The sequence below is a fragment of the Gopherus flavomarginatus genome, chromosome 5 (genome assembly GCF_025201925.1).
Source record: "Gopherus flavomarginatus isolate rGopFla2 chromosome 5, rGopFla2.mat.asm, whole genome shotgun sequence".
NCBI lineage: Eukaryota > Metazoa > Chordata > Testudines > Testudinidae > Gopherus > Gopherus flavomarginatus.
In genome coordinates, this window is record NC_066621.1 from 184734 (window position 1) to 204289 (window position 19556).

Genomic DNA, 19556 nt, shown 5'->3' on the forward strand with positions numbered 1-19556 from the left:
CTCAATAGTAAGAGTCACATACAACATAACAAGGGAAAATTCCCACTTTGTCACAACCCCAAACCCCTCATCCCTCGCCCCATACCATATCCCACGCTCCCAGCAAGGGTGTTTGGTTTTGCGTAAGTATGGGATCTGGATCCTGGCCTTGCCCCATGGGCTGTCCCGGGGTGGTGCTATCTGTCTCTGAGCTGCTGCATAACAACTCGCATGATGCTGGTGTCTTTAACTCCCTCTGTAGTCTCTCCCGTGGTGAACATTCACGCCCCCACGTTTGTACAAGGCAAGGCCCAGGTGTTAACATGCGACATGAAGGGTTTTTACCCAGAAGCCATCGCTGTTAACTGGCTCCTCAATGGTGTCCGGACAGAAGCCCCCCGCGTAAACCCCAATGGCACCTTCAACCTGGAGTCTTTCTACCAGTTCAAGCCTGTGGCGGAGTCAGAGGGTGCTGAGATCAGCTGTGAGGTGCAGCACGAGACGCTGAGCCGGCCCATCGTCCGGAGTGTGCGGGTGCATCTGGAGTGTGAGTGAGGGGACAGGGACGGAGAGCAGAGGCTGGTGTCAGGCGCCTGCCAGCTGGAAGGGAGGCAGGCTCCTGTCCTGGAAGCAGGGGGAAGGGACACTAGCCTCACCCTCCCTTGGACAGCTTGACATTGTCTGGAAGAACTGGCTGGCTCAGGGGGCAACAAGGGGCCTTCCCTGCTAGGGGGCACTGGCTCTGATCCGGCCCCAGGGCTGGAGACGGGCCAGCTTGGGGAGCAGAGAATGGGACATGGGGCCACTCCCCTCTAGGGGGCGCCGGCCCCCATCTGGCCCCAGGGCTGGGCACTGGCTGGCGTGGGGGAGTGGGGAATGGGACACGGGGCCTTTCCCTGCCAGGGGGCACTGGCTCTGATCCGGCCCCAGGGCTGGAGACGGGCCAGCTTGGGGAGCAGAGAATGGGACACGGGGCCTTTCCCCTCTAGGGGGTGCCGGCTCCCATCTGGCCCCAGGGCTGGGCACTGGCTGGCGTGGGGGACAAACCCAGGTTCCCTTTCTCCCCAGATGAGGGGACCCAGGTCAGTGTCATAGTCCTGCTGGTGTCAGTGATGGTATCAGCGCTGGCGGTGGCTGGAGTCGCATACTTCCTGTACAAGAGAAGCAGAGGTATGAGATGGCTTGGCCAGGTGCAGCTGCATGGGGCTTTCTCCTGCACCTCCCCACACGCCCAGTCCCGGGGGGCTCCCAGCAGGGCAAGTGTGGGTTTACAGACCCATGTGTGGTGCCAGCTGCCGCCCAGTAGTTCAGTGCGTCGCCGGCAGCGGGCGCCAGGTCTAGTTTTTAACTGTCACTCACACAAAGAAATGATTTTCACTGGGCTATTAAAAAAGCCCGTCAGTGTCCCTGGGGCAGGGTCCCCGCTGCATTTCAAGGGTATAATACCAATCCAACAGACACCAGAGGGGTTCACCCCCCAGTACAGTTGGTGACAAAGCTGTTTCCCCCCTATCCCTCTCCCCCATTCCTTGCGTCTCTAATAATGGCTGAGCTGATTGTCCTCTTTGCAAACAATAGTACCCGGGAGAGCTGGGCCAGGCGTCAACCCAGACGGGCGCCGGCCAACAGAGTCCTGGTGCCCGACACGGCCCTTTAGAATGGAAATGCGTGGGCAGCATTTGCTGTACGTGCAGGTACCTGTGACTGGCCTGTCAAAAGAGCCGTAAATGTCTGCGAGGCCTCACGCCCGGCTCCCCCTTCACTTCCAAGCCGCACAAGGATGACCAGAGAGGCCCACTGCAGGCTAGCACTGTTCCCATCATGTTGGGCTCAGTGCCTGCAGGCTGCACTGACCGGCCCTCGGTTGGGGTGACCAGATGTCTCGATTTTAGAGGGAAAGTCCCAATATTTGTTTGTGTTTTTTATATAGACTCTTATTACCCCCCACCCCCCTCTCCTGATTTTTCACACTTACTGTCTGGTCACTCCGCCCTCGGTAAATCCGCCAGGACTCGGATTTGAGAGTCCTGAGCCAGTCGGTACATTTCTCTTGGTCTCCCTTTCTCTGTGTCCACCGCTGGTTCCCTGAAGGGTGGGCCTGCGCCTTGAGGCTGAGGCGTGAGACTGGCTGCATAGCTCTGGTCGAGGGAGCAAGCAGCCGGGGAGCTGCACCCACTGCACAGCCCAGGGTCAGAACGGTTCCCGTCATTTCCTGGGGCTCCCCCTTGCCTTTGTCGTGTCCACGGCGTCTCTCGCCCACACCTCCATTGCAGGCTGTCTGGGGCAGGGCCGCTTTTCGTTACACCCCGAGCAGCATAGCCCTGGCCCCCGATGGGGATGCTGGTGCGGTATAAATAAGCATAAAATCACAGACTCTCAGGGTTGGAAGGGACCTCAGTTGGTATCTAGTCCAACCCCCTGCTCAAAGCAGGACCAGCCCCAGCTAAATCATCCCAGCCAGGGCTTTGTCAAGCCTGACCTTAAAAACCTCTAAGGGTGGAGATCCCACCACCTCCCTAGGGAACCCATTCCAGTGCTTCACCACCCTCTTAGTGAAAAAGTTTTCCCCAATATCCAACCTAAACCTCCCCCACTGCAACTTGAGACCATTACTCCTTGTTCTGTCATCTGGTACCACTGAGAACAGCTGAGCTCCATCCTCTTTGGAACCCCCCTTCAGGTACTTGAAAGCAGCTATCAAATCCCCCCTCATTCTTCTCTTCTGCAGACTAAACAATCCCAGTTCCCTCAGCCTCTCCTCATAAGTTATGTGCTCCAGCCCCCTGATCATTTTTGTTGCCCTCCGCTGAACTCTTTCCAATTTTTCCACATCCTTCTTGTAGTGTGGGGCCCCAAACTGGACACGGTACTCCAGATGAGGCCTCACCAATGTCGAATAGAGGGGAATGATCATGTCCCTTGATCTGCTGGCAATGCTCCTACTAATGCAGCCCAATATGCCGTTATCCTTCTTGGCAACAAGGGCCCACTGCTGACTCATATCCAGCTTCTCATCCACTGTAACCCCTAGATCCTTTTCTGCAGAACTGCTGCCCAGCCACTCGGTCCCTAGTCTGTAGCAGTGCACGGGATTCTTGTCTCTACATGTGTCTCTACAATGCTCGCTCTCTTTAGCCGCCTGCCAGACGTTCACCGCCAGCGACATCGTGGGGCCAAAAGTCTGGGTCCCTGGGGAGTACGTTTCCCTCGTGTGCATTGGCTACCACTGCCCGGCGGGCACGGAGGCCATGTGGGCAAAGTGCCAAAATGAAGAGCTAATGGCCATCGCCAGGGGTGACCCATCTGGGAGCGACGGGGAGGAGCAGCCGCTTGTTCCCATCAATAGTCTGTACAAAGTCCAGACGCAGATGCTGCCCTTGGACAAAGGCTCAGCCACTCTGGCCACGACGCTCATGTTTCGTGTCAGGAGCCCGGAGGACCTGGGAGCCTGGTACCAGTGCTGCTTCATCAGCAAGGCCGGGACAACACTGAGCACCAAGGAGTTCGGAGACTACACCCTGCGCCGTGAGTCTTGGGGTGCCGCTGGATTGCCGCGCAGGCCAGAGGTTCATGGGCGGTTGGGGGGAGGAGGCTGGGAGTCAGGACTCCTGGGTTTTGTTCCCAGCTCTGTAACTGGTTTGCATTAGGCCTTTGGCAAGTCACTTTTTCTCCTTGCCTCAGTTTCCCCCCCTTGTGATGACACGGACCCCTTCGGGGGTTGGGCTTGTGGGGCTTCAGTAGCGTGTGGAGAGCTCTGCGCCGTGGGGATGCGCTAAGAGCCTTTCCCAATTGGGAAGAGATGGCAGCGGCAGGGCCCCCAGCTGACCAGCTAGGTCCATAGGCTCCAAGAAGGTGCATTGACATGGGGGCGGCCGTGGTAGGGGGGGTTCTGCTATGCTCCTTTGGCCCTTTGTGGTGGGAGTGACACCACCAGGGCTCCCGGGGACCCAGCAGAGCGGAGCTGTGGCAGGGGTGGGTGTAAAACACACCTCTGGCCCGAGGGCGGTGACCTGGTGTAAGGTGTGGACTGAGGGACTGAGCCCGGGGGAAGTTAGGCTCCCGCTGAGCCAGCCCGGGAGCTCCCGAACTGCTTTGCTTTGCAGCCTCCGCTCAGACCCAAGGACCAGCTGTGGACCCGGCAGCAGCTCGGCCTGCAGAGGAATAGCGGGAACAGCAGCCGGCCTGTGGGGGGCCCAGACAGTACGAAGCACCTGGACAGTACTGAACGGAGCACCCTGAACCCAGGGCTTCCCGCTGTCCATGTCACCCAGCAGGGCGGGGGAGGGACAGCACGCTAAGCCCAGAGCCCAAGCCCCCCTTCCATTCACACACACATCAGTCTGACACAGGTCAGCAGCACTTGGGGCCTGGGTCCCAGGACTCTGCCAGGGGGGTGGGTCAGAGCTTGAGTCTTGCTGTGACTCGGGTCCACGCCCATCATTGTGCAGTGTGGACGCAGCTCAAGCCGCAGCCCCGAGTCAGAAGGGTTGCATGGAGCAGTACGGACGTGTTAGCCTGGCCATGAGACCGGGGGCCAGCAACTTGTGAACTCAGGTTTACAATGCAGTGTATATGCTCCAGCAGGGGCTTGGAAACACCAAATCCACAAGCCCAATGTGAGTGCCTCCGTTTCCCTCAGACATTGCTACCGGTGGGGGATGGAGGATTAAGTTTGCACTCAGGGCCGGCTGAGAGCCACAGGAGTGTGTGTGTCACCCAGCTGTCTGAGCAGACTGAATGGCTCATGGCCAGCTCAATGGAGAACTGAGAAGACAATGGAAAGCCCAATCGCCAGCACACTGACACCTGGATGGATTTCCCACCCCCCAGCAGGGAAGCTGGGCAGAGACCCCAGCTCGAGAACAAAGGGCTGGGAGGTGGGGGATAAAGGGCTGGTTTCTGGATGGAGCCTGGTTTCTCTCACCTGGGAACTGAGGAAGTCAGAGAGACACAGAGCCAAAATGGAGTTTTACTCCTGAGGGAATCCAGTGCCAAACAATTAAAAATTCTGTGCACAGAGGTGGGAGATCACTGTGCAGCTCCCCGCCCCGGGACATGGACTGTGCAGTGAAGCTGCACCCGATCCTGACACAACACAAGGGCTGGGCCTGCCCCTCCGCTCCAGGTGCACAAGGTGTGGGCAGGCAGGCTCAGCCCAGCAGGATCCTAGTGTGGAGGTGTGATGTTATCTGGTTAGAATATGACCATGAAGATCATTGCTGCTACCACTGTTATATATTGGAACAAGCCTTGTACAAAGTGTGTCAAGTAAGGTGTCTATGGAGAGGTCATGATTTGCTGCATATGATTATGGTATTTCTATGCATGTGTCACTTTTGTATCTGAAGTTATGAATGATAACTATTGTCAGAGTCCCTGGGCGATGCTCCGGAACTGCTCCCCACCAAGCCAGTCAGGACTCTGGGGAGCCTCCTCTCCCTTGGAGCAGACTGTCTGCAGGGCAAGAAGCTCACACGGCTTCACCTCCTGGGTCTCTCCTTGGAGCATCCAGCATCCTCTGCCCCTCCGGGCGCTTCCCACAGCGAGCCCGCCCCATCCTGCACCCCCACTTTGCAGTCAGACGTGACTTTCAGCCAGCCAGTAACACAGAGGTTTATTAGATGACAGGAACAGGGTCTAAACCAGAGCTTGTAGGTACAGAGAACGGGACCCCTCAGCCGGGTCCATTCTGGGGCCCAGCGAGCCAGACAACCCCCGTCTGCCCTCACTTCCACTCCCCAGACAGCCCCAAACTGCAACCCCCTCCAGCCCCTCCTTCTTTGCTGAGCTCCTTTCCCAGGCCAGGAGGTCACCTGATCTCTTTGTTCACCTTTAGCTATTCCCTTGCAGGGTAAAGGGCCCTGGCCATTTGTTGCCAGGATACAAAGTATCAGCAATTTATGCATACTGGAGACTTAAGAAATGCATAGGGGAAACTGAGGCACCCACACAGTATTTAGAGGAAACATTAAGAACAGTCCCACTTCGTCACAACTATGTACCTGTATTTCAAATGTTTGCTCATGTGGTAACACCAATAAGGTATTTAACCTGCACATCTTGAAGGGACCATTCCCGTTAAATGGCCCATTGAAGAACATTGAATTCCCAATGGGAGATGCCTGTCTACACTAAATGGACTTTCCTGTGAACGTTCTAACTGGGGTGTGGGGAATGGCCTCTGCTATGACTAAGCAAAGCAACATGGACATGTGACTCCAAACCCCATCTTATTATCTGTAATTTCTCACAGTGAGAACAATGGGATTCCCTTCACTTGGCAGAAGCTATAAACGACCCTGGACACAGCTCCATTTGGCCTCTTTCCTGCTCAAACCTCAAGTCCCTCTAAGCTGCCAGCTGCCTATTAAGCCCCTTGCGGGGGCTCAGGGCTGCAACCAGGGGAGAGGCGTCTCTCCCCCAGCCCCAAGCTGCTGCGGTGAGAGAGGGCGGGGAGGAGTTGTCTCTCCCCACTTCAGCCCCAGGTCAGCCTGTGCCCCCAAACCCTCATCCCTGGCTCTACTCCAGAGCCTGCACTCCAGCTCTCTGCCTCAGCCTTGAACCCTCTCCTGTATCCCAAACCTCTCATCCCCAGCCCACCTCAGAGCCTGCACCCCCAGCCAGAGCCCTCACCCCCGCACCCCAACCCTTTGGCCCAGCCCTGATCCCTCTCACACACCCTGAACCCCTCATTTCTGGCCGCACCCCCACCCCAGAGCCCATATCTCCTCCCACATCTCAATCCCCTGCCTCAGCCCGGAGCCCCATGCCATCCTCTGAATCCCTCTGCTCCACCCGCCCCCAGCCTGGAGCCCCCTCCTACCCCCCAAACCCCTCATCCCTAGCCCCACCACAGAGTCTGCCCTCCCAGCCAGAGGCAGCACACAGCACCACCCCTGCACCCCAGCCCCGAGCCAGGCCAGTGAACATGGGCGAGTGCGTGAGGGTGGGGAGAGCGAGCGACAGGGGGGGGGATGGAGTGAGTGGGGGCGGGGAAGGGGTGTTTGGCTTTGTGCAAGTAGAAAGTTGGTAACGTTACCTGGCTCCAGGCTGCTCCGGCTCCAGCTCCCGGCTCTCTCGCCTCTGGCCCCTGTGCTTCTGGCTTCTGCTTGCCTGCCCCCAGCTCAGCTCAGGCTGCTGCTCTCCCCTTAGCTCTGCCCTGCTCTGGCTCAGGCAGCTCCAGCTCACCTGCAGAACAGGACCCCGGGTTCCTGGCTCTCTCATTGGCTGCCTGCCTTGTCTGTTGGGCTGACCTAGAACAATAGCGTCTCCCCATTGGCTCTGGGGACTGTCAGACTCAGGATCTTGATTTCTCTTCAGCCCCTTCCCTTTCTTTTGGTGCTGGGAGAGGGGCCAGCTAAAAATCCCCTTCAGTGTACGTGAGGGGCCAGCAGCCCCCTCCATACAGGGACTATGTGTTACACTGATAAAACTACACAGGATCTTTTCGGGGACAAGGCAATATGCCACGTTTATTATGAGAACACAATTTGATTTATAACCAATAGCTAATACCTAATACCTACATACGTACACACGCATGTGACGAAGTGGGACTGTTCTTAATGTTTCCTCTGAATACTATGTGGGTGCCTCAGTTTCCCCTATGCATTTCTTAAGTCTCTAGGTGGTGGGGTAAAGGCCAGTGTGCATAAATCACTGACACTCTGTCTCCCTGGCAACTAATGGCTGAGGCCCTTCCTCCCTGCAAGAGAATGCTAAAAGTGTTGGAGAACAAAGAGATCAGGTGATCTCCTGGCCTGGGAAAGAGACAAAGGCCAGAAAGGAGGGGCTGGAGGGGATTTCAGTTTGGAGCTGGCTGGGGATGAGGAGTGAGGGCAGATGTGGGGATCTGGCTCACTGCCCCCCAGAATGGACCCAGCTGAGGGGTCCTGTTCACTGTACCTACAAGCTCTGTTTTAGCCCGTGTTCCTGTCATCGAATAAACCTCTGTGTTACTGGCTGGCTGAGACTCACGTCTGACTGCAAAGTGGGGGTGCAGGACCCTGTGGCCCCCCCAGGACCCCGCTGGGGCAGGCTCGCTGTGGGAAGCTCATGGAGGGGCAGAGGATGCTGAATGCTCCAAGGAGAGACCCAGGAGGTGAAGCCGTGTGAGCTTCTTGCCCTGCAGACAGTCTGCTCCAAGGGAGAGGAGGCTCCCCAAAGTCCTGACTGGCTTGGTGGGGAGCAGATCCAGAGCATCGCCTGGCGACTCCGTGACAACGAGCGCATGCCCCGCCCCCTCCAAATGTTCTGCAGCTGTTGTACTAGTCCTGGATGGAGCTTGAGTCCCTAGCTTAGTTTCGTAGCTTGAGTTTGCAGCTTGTGGCAGCTAACTGGCCAGGAAAGCCGGGCACGAGGAAGAGCCGGGTCTCTATCGGGTGCACACCGATGCCCTTTGATGTTGTCAGCAGAACGTTACCCAAAGTCTTCCATCTCAGCCATCCTTTTTATAGGCTTGAGTTTGAACAAGAGTCTATGGAGTTTGAACAAGAGTCTATGGGTCTTGCTGTGTCCCACTGCCTCTGGGATTGGTGATTGATCACCTGTCCATTGCAGAGGTGACTGTCAGCCTCAGACCTGACTTTAATCTTGTTTCAATTGCATCTTTGTTCCTTTCTTTTGGGGTGGATTCTTCTCATTTTTCAATGCATCTTCAGCCGTTGGTGTTTGCACTTCACTTTGTCAGGATAGGCTGGGGCCGGAGGTTGATTCCATTATCCTAATGGTTCTCAAATGATTGTACTGGTGACCCCTTTCACATAGCAAGCCTCTGAGTGAGACCCCCCCTTAAAAATTAAAAACACTTGTTTATATATTTGACACCATTATAAATGCTGGAGGCAAAGCGGGGTTTGGGGTGGAAGCTGACAGCTCGCAACCCCCCATGTAATAACCTCACGACCCCCTGAGGAGTCCCAACCCCCAGTTTGAGAACCCCTGCACTATCCATGCCTACCTCATTCACACACCTGAACTGAGTTACTAAGGTTACATCAGGGTTTTGCACAATGGAGTGAGCATTTCAAAATGGAGTTTTACTTACAATACGGAGTCTTATCAAAAGAAGTGTCATGAACAATTTGCAGTGTTGGGAGGCAAACAGTGAACAGGGGTTACAATGTTAAAACAGTCACCCAAAGAGCAAGGACCAGCGCTCCAAGCAGCAATTGAACTGAAAGTGCCAGAGCAGCCGCCCAAACAGCTGTGGCTCTAAGAAGCGGATGGTGATTGAACCGAACAGCTGCGGACGTTTTCGATAAGCACGAACTGTGGGAACTTCACCAGCAGCTTTATTGCCATTTAGCGGGTTATTGCGAAAGCCGGTTGGATGAATGAATGCTGTGTCAGTCATGAGACTTTACTCACGAAGTTCTGTTCGTTCATATGATACAAAATAAAGTCAGATTAATAAAGTCTCAATAACAATAGTCATTAAAAAGAAACAATTTCATTCTTCAGCTCTACATTTGGCAAACAACCGTCCCTTCCTGCAGCTTTTCACTGAACTCTCTTGTGTCCAGGGCCTTGTCACACTCATTCTCTCCTGCTTCTGGACTCATTGTGGGAGCCCATCACCCTCCGGCCGCTCCTCAGGCCTGCCCCAGGCTGACTGCCCATGAGTTTCCCTTCTCCAGCGGTGACCAAAGGTGCAGCTGCCCTTCTGCAGCCCCTCACCACTCAGTAAAGGCACTTGCTGGTTTTATACTCATGTGCTCCCTCCCCAGCTGGCTCAGATACCAGAACAGGGCTGGCCAGCCCGGCACTGCTGTCCCTTACGTGTGTCGTGTGTGTCTACACAGCGCACTAAGCCCGGACTCTCACTCCGGTTTAAACCCCACTTCTGTCCCCACACAAATCAGTCTGACACAGGTCAGCAGCACTCAGGGCCCGGTCCCAAGACCCTGCCTTGGGGGGGGGGTGTCAGAGCTTGAGTTCTGCTGTGACACGGGTCAAAGCCCTGTCATTGTGCAGTGTGGATGCAGCTCAAGCCGCAGCGCCACGTCAGGAGGGCTGCACGGCGCAGTACGGACGTGTTAGTGCGGCTGTGAGACCCTGGGCTGGCGACTGTAACCCCGGGTTTACAGTGCAATGTGGACACAGCTCAAGCCGCAGCCCCGAGTCAGGAGGGCTGCACGGTGCAGTATGGACGTGTTAGTGCGGCTGTGAGACCCAGGGATGGCAATTGTAACCTTGGGTTTACAGTGCAGTATGGACACAGCTCAAGCTGCAGCCCTGAGTCAGGAGAGCTGCACGGTGCAGTACGGACGTGTTAGTGCGGCAGTGAGACCCAGGGCTGGCGATTGTAACACCAGGTTTACAGTGCAGTGTGGACACAGCTCAAGCCGCAGCCCCGCGTCAGGAGGGCTGTACGGTGCAGTACGGACGTGTTAGTGCGGCTGTGAGACCCAGGGCTGGCGACTGTAACCCCGGGTTTACAGAGCAGTGTGGATGCTCCAGCATGGGCTTGGCAACACCGACTCCCCAAGCCCGGTCCCGGAGAGCGGGGTTAGTGAGCCATACGGATGCGCTCCGAAGGGGCAGGCTGTCCGCCTGGGTCTGACACATTTCTGGACTTGAAAAACGAAGTGTTGAAATGATGAAAACGGTCGGTGGCAACTTGGTGAAACCAAAACATTCTGGTTTGCAACAACTTTGTGTTTCACGCGTTAAGCTAATCACAGCGCCAGTGTTTTGAAAAGGACAAAACAGGATGACTTCCAGGCAGGGCTGGTGCAACCATTTACGCGACCTAGGTGGTCGCCTAGGGTGCTGGGATTTGCAGGACGTCATTTTCTTCCACAGCGACTGCGGCGTCCAGATCTTCAGTTGCCCCAGTTGCCGCTGGTATTTAGGTGGAGGAAGCTGGGGCAGGGGAGCGCGGGGATGGCCGCCTGCAGCAAGTGAGGGGGCAGGGGGCGGCACACAGGGGAACTCCATGTCCCAGCTCACCCCTGCCCTACCTCTTCCCCGAGCACGCCATGGCTGCTTCACTTCTCCCACCTCCCAGGCTTGCGGCACCACCGAGCTTAGGCACCGCAAGCCTGGGAGGCGGAAGAAGTGAAGCAACGACGGCATGCTCGGGGTGCTTGTGCATGGAGCAGGGGTGAGCTGGAGTGGGGGAGGTGCTTCAAGGTGGAGCTGCTGCAAGGGGGGGCCTCAGGGCTGATGGGGGGAGCTGCCATGGGGGGGCGCCTCAGAGTGGGGGCACAGAGGGGTGCAAGGTGGAAGTTTCACCTAGGGCACAAAACACCCTTGCACTGGCCCTGCTTCCAGGTCACCTGGTGCTGGCTTCATCTTGGGATACCAGTGTTTTCCCACTGACAGGTGTGGGAACTAAGCTTGGAGAGAAAAGGTTCCCTCCATACGCAAAAACTACTTCAGGCAGGGGAGTGACATCATCGGGACTCTTGACTGACTCCCTGCCCAAGTTGACTCCTGGAAACACCTGAGGAACAAAGACTGACCTGGGGGAAGTGCTGGACCCAGGCTGGAGGGGTTTTTAGCCTGTGAAAGGAACATCTGAGGATTCCAAGCTGTGAGCAAGTGCAACTGACCCCTTAAGAATCTCTGCAGCCTGCTTGAATCATCCCTTGGGGGAGAATTTGCTACTCATGTCCAATCTCCTTAGTATATTAAGCTTAGTTTGCATTTTTGTTTGTTTGCTAGGTAATCTGCTTTGATCTGTTTGCTAGCCCTTATAATCACTTACAATCTATCTTTTGAAGTTAATAAACTTGTTTTTGCTTTGTCTAAAACCAGGGTGTGGGGGTCATAACTCAGGGCAGATGGGTGTTGCATATTTCTCTCCACATTGAAGGAGGGGGTGAATTTCATGAGCTTGCGCTGTACAGTTCCCTGTGCAGCACAAGATGATATAATGCTGAGTTTACACTCCAGATGTGGGGTGCGTGTTAGGGACTGAGAGGCACCTTAGCTGTGCCTGCCCATGCAGGGGCTGGTTAAAGAACCCATGTGATTGTAACTGCAGCTGGATGTATCCCTACCTGTGTGTGTGCTGGAGCCTGGGAGACGGCTTAGCAGGCTGGTCCCAGCAGCACAGTGTGAGAGGGAGCCCAGGCTGCTGGGTCAGGGTTGCTCAGTGGTACCCTAGTTCCAGGTGGCACCCTTGGGGGGTGCCCCTCACAACCATCCCCACCCATCCTGGCTAATAGCCATTGATGGACCTGTCCTCCAGGAATTCATCTAGTTCTTTTTTGAACCTGTTCTAGTCTTGGCCTTCACAACATCCCCTGGCAAAGAGTCCCACAGGTTGGCTGTGCGTCGTGTGAAAAAAAACTTCCTTTTGTTTGTTTTAAACCTGCTGCCTATTAATTCCATTGGGTGACCCCTAGTTCATATGTTATGAGAAGGAGTAAACAGCCTGTTTACCCAATGTGATAGACCCAGGCCAGTTGGGTACAGCAGAATAGCCGAAGGCAGATATACTGGCCACTGGCTGAGCAGTTTTCTGTTCCCTGACTGAGCAGAGCAGGGGCTGCTCCAGGCTGATGAGAACACCTGACTCAGATTAACCTGCAAAGAGTCAGGTGAGGCCATTCAGTTAATGTGACCACCTGACTCTAATTAAGGCCCTGCTGATACTGTAAAAAGGGCTCACTCCAGTCAGGCAGGGGAGAGCAAGTGCAGCTGAAGGGCTGGTTACTGAAGACACCCTCAGACCATTGTTAAAGGAGCCCTAAGGTAAGGGAGAAGCAGGAGAGCTGTGGGGAAGTGGCCCAGGGAAATGTAGCAACTCTGGCAGTGAAAGGTTGGCTGCCAACAGCTGCTACCATTAGGGTCCCTGGGCCGGAACCCGGAGTAGAGGGTGGGCCCGGGTTCCCCCCAACCCACCACTACAGGAACATCTCCTGGGAGGGGAAGTCAGGTCAGGTCCCTGTCAGGACAGGAGGCTGGACAGAGACTGGGATTCTCTCACCAATCTCCTTGCAGGCCTGTGATGAAAAGGGCTCAGTAGACTGTAACCCTGGCCCTAGAGAGAGAAGGGCTACGTGGAGGGTCACAGTGACCCCTGAGGCTAGTGTAAACCGCCTAGAAGCACAGGACCCACGGGAGCAAGGTCGGAGCTCTGCCACACCAGTAAGGGGACAAAGCCCAGAGGTGGGGCAGCTGGGCGTGACTGAGGCTGGGCGGCTGGAAGCTGGTCAGTCTCCTGGGTAGGGACTTGGCGGGGAGCCCAAAGACCCCCCCAAGATGGGCTTGGCTGAAAGCTCCTGTTTTCTGAGCTAACAAGCCCTGTTCTACACTGGGTTCCTGTTGGCTGATAACCCATCTGTGTCACACACTGGCTGGGAGTCCCAGCTGGCTGTGGAGTGGGGGGGACTGGAGTGGAGGCAGGGCAGGGTCCCTCTGGCTGCCCCAGGGCCCCGTCCAGGGGGACCCACTGCCAAAAGCTCAGGGGGTGAACAGGGGGCTGGACGCTCCGAGGTCAGAACCAGGACGAGCTGTAGCCGAGGAAGCTGCTCCTAGTGACAATGTTCCCCGAGGGGTGTTGTCAAGGTTCCTCCCCCACTCTGAACTTTAGGGTCCATATGTGGGAACCTGCATGGACACTTCTAAGCTTAATTACCAGCTTAGATCTGGTAACACTGCCACATCCAGAAATTCCAGTGTCTGGAACACTTCCTGTCCCCCCAAAACCTTCCCCTCCCTGGGCAGCCTTGAGAGGCTTTTTCACCAAGTTCCTGGTGAGCACCAATCCAACCCCTTGGATCTTAAAACAAGGAGAATTTAACCATCCCCTCCTTTCCCCCACCAATTCCTGGTGAGTCCAGATCCAATCCCCTTGGATCTTAACACAAGGAGAATTTAACCATCCCCCCCTCCTTTCCCCCATCAATTCCTGGTGAGTCCAGATCCAATCCCCTTGGATCTTAAAACAAGGAAAAATCAATCAGGTTCTTAAAAAGAAAGCTTTTATTTAAAGAAAGAAAGGTAAAAATCATCTCTGTAAAATCAGGATGGAAAATACTTTACAGGGTGATTAGATTCACATAGCCCAGAGGAACCCCTTCTAGCCTTAGGTTCAAAGTTACAGCAAACAGAGGTAAAATCCTCTCAGCAAAAAAAAGAACATTTACAAGTTGAGAAAACAAAAATAAGACTAACACGCCTTGCCTGGCTGTTACTTACAAGTTTGAAACATGAGAGACTGATTCAGAAAGATTTGGAGAGCCTGGATTGAAGTCTGGTCCCTCTTAGTCCCAAGAGCGAACAACCCCCAAAACAAAGAGCATACACAAAAGACTTCCCCCCACCAAGATTTGAAAGTATCTTGTCCTCTTATTGGTCCTCTGGTCAGGTGTCAGCCAAGTTTACTGAGCATCTTAACCCTTTACAGGTAAAAGAGGCATTAACCCTTAACTATCTGTTTCTGACACGCCCCCCAAATCTCAGACAGTGGGGAACCACACTGATGGTGATTTCTTCCTAGAACTTTAGAATAAACAGATTAATAAAACACATGCACCTTTACATATACTACTAATTATGTAAAACGACAAGATTTTTCACATTTCAAGGACAATTTTTAACCAGTTGATTCTGGGAAACTTTCACGGGAGAGTGCATCAGCTACTTTGTTAGAAGCTCCTGAAAAGTGCTGAATTTCGAAATCAAAATCTTGGAGAGCTAAACTCCATCGAAGCAGTTTTTGTTGTTTCCCTTGGCAGTATGAAGCCACTTTAGCACAGCATGGTCGGTTTGTAGCTGGAAACGCCATCCCCAAACGTATGGGCGTAGCTTTTCCAGGGCATACACAATGGCATAGCATTCCTTTTCACTGATTGACCAGTGACTTTCCCTCTCAGACAGTTTCTTGCTGAGAAACACAACAGGATGAAATTCTTGATCCGTTTCTTCCTGCATTAAAACTGCTCCTACACCACACTCAGAAGCATCCGTGGTTACAAGGAATGGTTTGTCAAAGTCTGGGGCCCTAAGCACAGGGTCAGACATGAGTGTTGCCTTAAGCTAGTTAAAGGTCTTCTGACACTCATTAGTCCACTGAACTGCATTTGGCTGGGTCGTTCTGGCCAGGTCTGTTTGTGGGGCAGCGATTTGGCTGTAGTGTGGTACAAATCGCCTGTAATATCCGGCCGAGCCTAAGAAGGATTGGACCTGTTTCTTTGACTTTGGGACAGGCCACTTTTGGATAGCATTCACCTTGGCCTGTAGGGGATTTATTGTTCCTTGACCCACCTGGTGTTCAAGGTAAGTCACTCTGTTTTGGCCTGTTTGACACTTTTTAGCCTTAACAGTTAGTCCTGCCTGCCTGATGCGCTCGAAGACTATTTCCAGGTTCTCCAGGTGTTCTGCCCATGAATCAGAAAAAATGGCCACATCATCGAGGTAGGCAACTGCAGATTCTCCCAATCCTGCTAGGAGACCATCTACAAGTCTTTGGAAGGTGGCGGGTGCATTTCGCAGCCCGAAAGGAAGCACATTAAATTCATACACCCCTGCATGGGTGATGAAGGCTGACCTTTCTTTGGTGGGTTCATCTAGCAGTACTTGCCAGTACCCCTTGGTTAAGTCTAATGTAGAGATGAACTGGGCAAGTCCCAATTTCTCCAATAGCTCATCGGTGCGTGGCATTGGATAGTTGTCGGGACGAGTTACCGCATTTAGCTTATGGTAGTCCGCGCAAAAGGATATTTCCCCATCTGGTTTGGGTACCAGAACAACTGGAGATGCCCATGCACTTGTAGAGGGGAGGATTATACCCATCTGTAGCATGTTTTGGATCTCCCGTTCTATAGCAGCTTGGGCATAAGGAGACGCTCTGTAGGGTGGGGTTCTAATTGGGTGAGCATTACCTGTGTCAATGGCATGGTATGCCCGTTCAGTCCGCTCTGAGGTGGCTGAGAACAATGGCGCAAATCTAGTGCACAGCTCCTTGATCTGCTGCCGCTGCAGACGTCCAAGGGTCGCGGAGAGATTCACCTCTTCCACGCCACTGTCACTTTTTCCGTTGTAGTAGACACCTTCAGGCCACTCAGCGTCATCTCCTCCCTGGGCTGTAAACTGACAAACCTCTAAGTCTCTGGAATAAAAGGGCTTTAGAGAATTAACATGGTACACTGTGACGATGCGGTTCTGGCGGGACCCAGCTGAGAGTGCCAGTTCAGGACCAATTGCTCAAACAGGGCAGTCACAGCCCTAGGCTGGGGTTTTTCCACCTCTAAGGCAAACCAAACCAGCCAGACACAAATGACTTCAGTTTCACCCCACTGGCTAACCACAAGTCACACAAGCAATTTCCTTAGACACTCCAGTCTCCCAGTGTCACCACCAGTGCCACCCGTCCTGGGGATGAATGGTTATGAAAACCTACACCCCAGTAAAAGAAAAAGGTTCTCTCGATCCCAAAGGACCAAGCCCCAGACCCAGGTCAATATACACATCAGATCTTACCCACAAATCACGCTGTTGCCAATCCTTTAGAATCTTAAAATCTAAAGGTTTATTCATAAAAGGAAAAAGTTAGAGATGAGAGCTAGAATTGGTTAAATGGAATCAATTACATACAGGAATGGCAAAGTTCTTAGTTCAGGCTTGTAGCAGTGATGGAGTAAACTGCAGGTTCAAATCAAGTCTCTGGAGAACATCCCCCGCTGGGATGGGTCCTCAGTCCTTTGTGTAGAGCTTCAGTTTGTAGCAAAGTCCCTCCAGAGGTAAGAAGCAGGATTGAAGACAAGATGGAGATGAGGCATCAGCCTTATATAGGCACTTCCAGGTGTAAGAACACTTCTTTGTTCTTACTGTGGAAAATTACAGCAAAATGGAGTCTGCAGTCACATGGGCCAGTTTCTGCACACCCTACTGAGTCACAAGGCGTATCTGCCTCCTCTCAGTGGGTCAATTGTGTAACTGATGGTCCTTAATGGGCCATCAAGCAGGCTAAGCAGGGCTAACACCCACTTGTCTGGGATCTTTCCCAGTATCACAGCACAAGTTTGAAATATAGACAGTATAGAGCCAATACTTATAACTTCAACTACACAATGATACAGACATACAGACAGCATAATCATAACCAGCAACTCATAACTTGGTCTTAGACACCTTATATGACCCCCTTTACCTAGGATTTGGTGCCACTACAGGACCTTGGTTGCAACCCATGTTCTATATGGTCCCAGTTTATATCAATAATGTCACACCCCCAACGCAAAATTGATGCAGGAAGGGATGACACAGACATCGCTGACTGCATCCCAAGAGCTCCCCATCCTGGGTTAGAAGCTATATCAACGTATAACAGAATTGCTTTACCAAACTCATGTTCAATAACATGACTGAATCTCTTTACAAACTTAAGGCCAAACTTGGTTAGAACAATAGTGGATTGGTTCTGCTCTTGCAGCAGGATTTCTGTATGTCTTATATGATCTTGCCAAGAGCTAAAGAAACTAGCCATTTTCTCTACACATGCTCTGGCCAATGTTTGGAACCCAATTAACATTAAGTCAACATAGATATTAATGTTGTTCACAGTAGAGGAATTTTGGCATTTAGCCATGCAATTATGGCAGTGTGCCTCAGTTTCCCTTTTTATACAGCACATCTGGTCTGGAATGTCTTTTCCCCTGTGAAACGTTTCAATACTGTTTACAGGCATTAATTGTGAAACATTAGTATAGCAAGGCCTTTTAACATAAAGTATGTTCTCCTGTACTGCTTTCAACACGTTTAAGGGACTTTTCAAAGGATTGGGCACATTGTACATTCTTACAATTCTCAGTAATAGCAACACATTAGTTACAAAAATTACCATTAGCAATAACAACAAATTCATTGCAAGTGTCCATCTACAATCATGTTTGTCATGCCACAGCCTTGGTTTAATACCATTGGAGTTTGGGAATTTTAGGGTTAACTTTTGGCTTCCCTTTGCAAAATTCAGTTTTCTCTTTCCTCCTTGTTCTACAGGATCAAACTCTGATTTCTCTTGCTTAACCAAATTCACTGGCTGATGGGGTGGGCTCCCTGTGCTAACAGCTAGTAGCAAGTCCTTCTTCTCCCTGCCAGCCAGGTAATTTGCATTAACACAAACACCAAATTTTAATTTCTTAGCTGCCACCAATTCCAAGGCTGGACTCTGTCTTACAGAGATACCACACAAATCCAAAGGGTCTGAGAGTGAGAGTTTGTTTGCTCTTCCCTGCATCCTCAAGCCTTTATCCATAAAACTATTCTGCTTTGAAACACAAGTAACCCACTCTGTTCTCAGATCCTGAAGCACAGGCTGCTCACTCACAGAATTAGCATGGAGACATTCCTGTCCTAACACCATTGTCTTCCCAACAAGCTGGCCAAACCCAGGCACTTGGTCATAGGGCTGTTTAAATTCCTTAACAACTTTTACTCCATCTGAGACCATCTCAAAGCTATCCACACTGGATTTTTCAAAAGGAAAGTCAGTGGATCCATTCACAATAGAAAACTTTTGGTTGTTAGGAACTAAAACTTCCTTGATTAAATCACTTTCACACCCTTCAGTTGTACCAAACTGCTTGCACGGGTTACCATGAGGATTCCTTTCCTTAGCAGCTTTTTTAAGCAGCAATTTACTCCTCTTAGAAATTCTGCCCTCATCCTCTTTACCTAGGGCTTGCTCTAAAGGAACACTTTCCTGAGCAACCACAGGCTTTTTCTGGGTCTCATTTACATTCAGAATCACCTTTGGCCCATCAGGCTGATTTCTACACAATTCCCTTTCAGGCAGACTCATAGACTCACTAGATAAAAGGTTAGAGGTACTCTCCTTCCCTCTGCAACTTTCCTTATAGTCACTGGCAACTTGCAAGTTGTCAGGCTCAACACACACAAGTTTAGGAATCATTTCCTCCTTGTTACCAGTTGTTAAACTGTCAGTAGGTAACACAATTAAATCACCTTCATGCTCTCCTTGTGCCCTGGCTAGGGTATCACCCTGAGCAGACAGAGCTGCTACACCCTTTTCCAACCACACATCAGCAACAGGCAAACTACAAGCACCAGAATTGTCTGGTCTCTGGGATTTTGCTATGACACTAACTGGATGCAACCTAGTCACAGGGCCATTCTCCCCAGCAGACACAAACTTAGGACCATTCCCTTCCTGGGCTTTAGCTGTATTTACAGCCAACTCAGAGACAACTGAATTACCCTCAACCCATCACAGGCTGAAAGGCACCTTCTGTCTGCTGCACAGACACAGAAGAGCCGGAGACACATTCTCCTTCACCAGACACACAGTTTGGGATCTCACTTCCCTTGTCCCAGCACACAGGGCTGTTCACAGACAACTGCTTGGAGATCGGGGTAGCTTCCTCCATAGGCAAGTCAATACCCCTGACAGACACAGGCACATTCCCTTCACTGTCACATTTCTCCACACAGGACACAGGTAAGGGACAGGGACACTCATCTTCCACTATCCTTGTCTTCCCACACTGCTGACTAGACAAAGCCATCAGCTCACAAGGCTGCCTAGGCTCATCCAGACTTTCCCTACCAGGCACATGGCCACTCCCCACAGATAAGCTGCTGCTTTTTTCACCACACTGAGC

At 52.6% G+C, this 19556-nt stretch overlaps 1 protein-coding gene across 2 annotated transcripts in view; it reads left to right on the forward strand.

Moving 5' to 3' along the window:
• The window catches only part of LOC127052324 (signal-regulatory protein beta-1-like), a 63831-nt gene that overhangs the window by 3843 nt on the left and 40432 nt on the right, over positions 1-19556 (forward strand). For both annotated transcript variants that reach the window (XM_050955903.1, XM_050955902.1), the window contains exons 4-5: positions 242-526; positions 1048-1149. In XM_050955903.1, coding sequence (XP_050811860.1) covers positions 242-526; positions 1048-1149 — 387 coding nt within the window. The remainder of the gene's footprint in view (positions 1-241; positions 527-1047; positions 1150-19556) is intronic.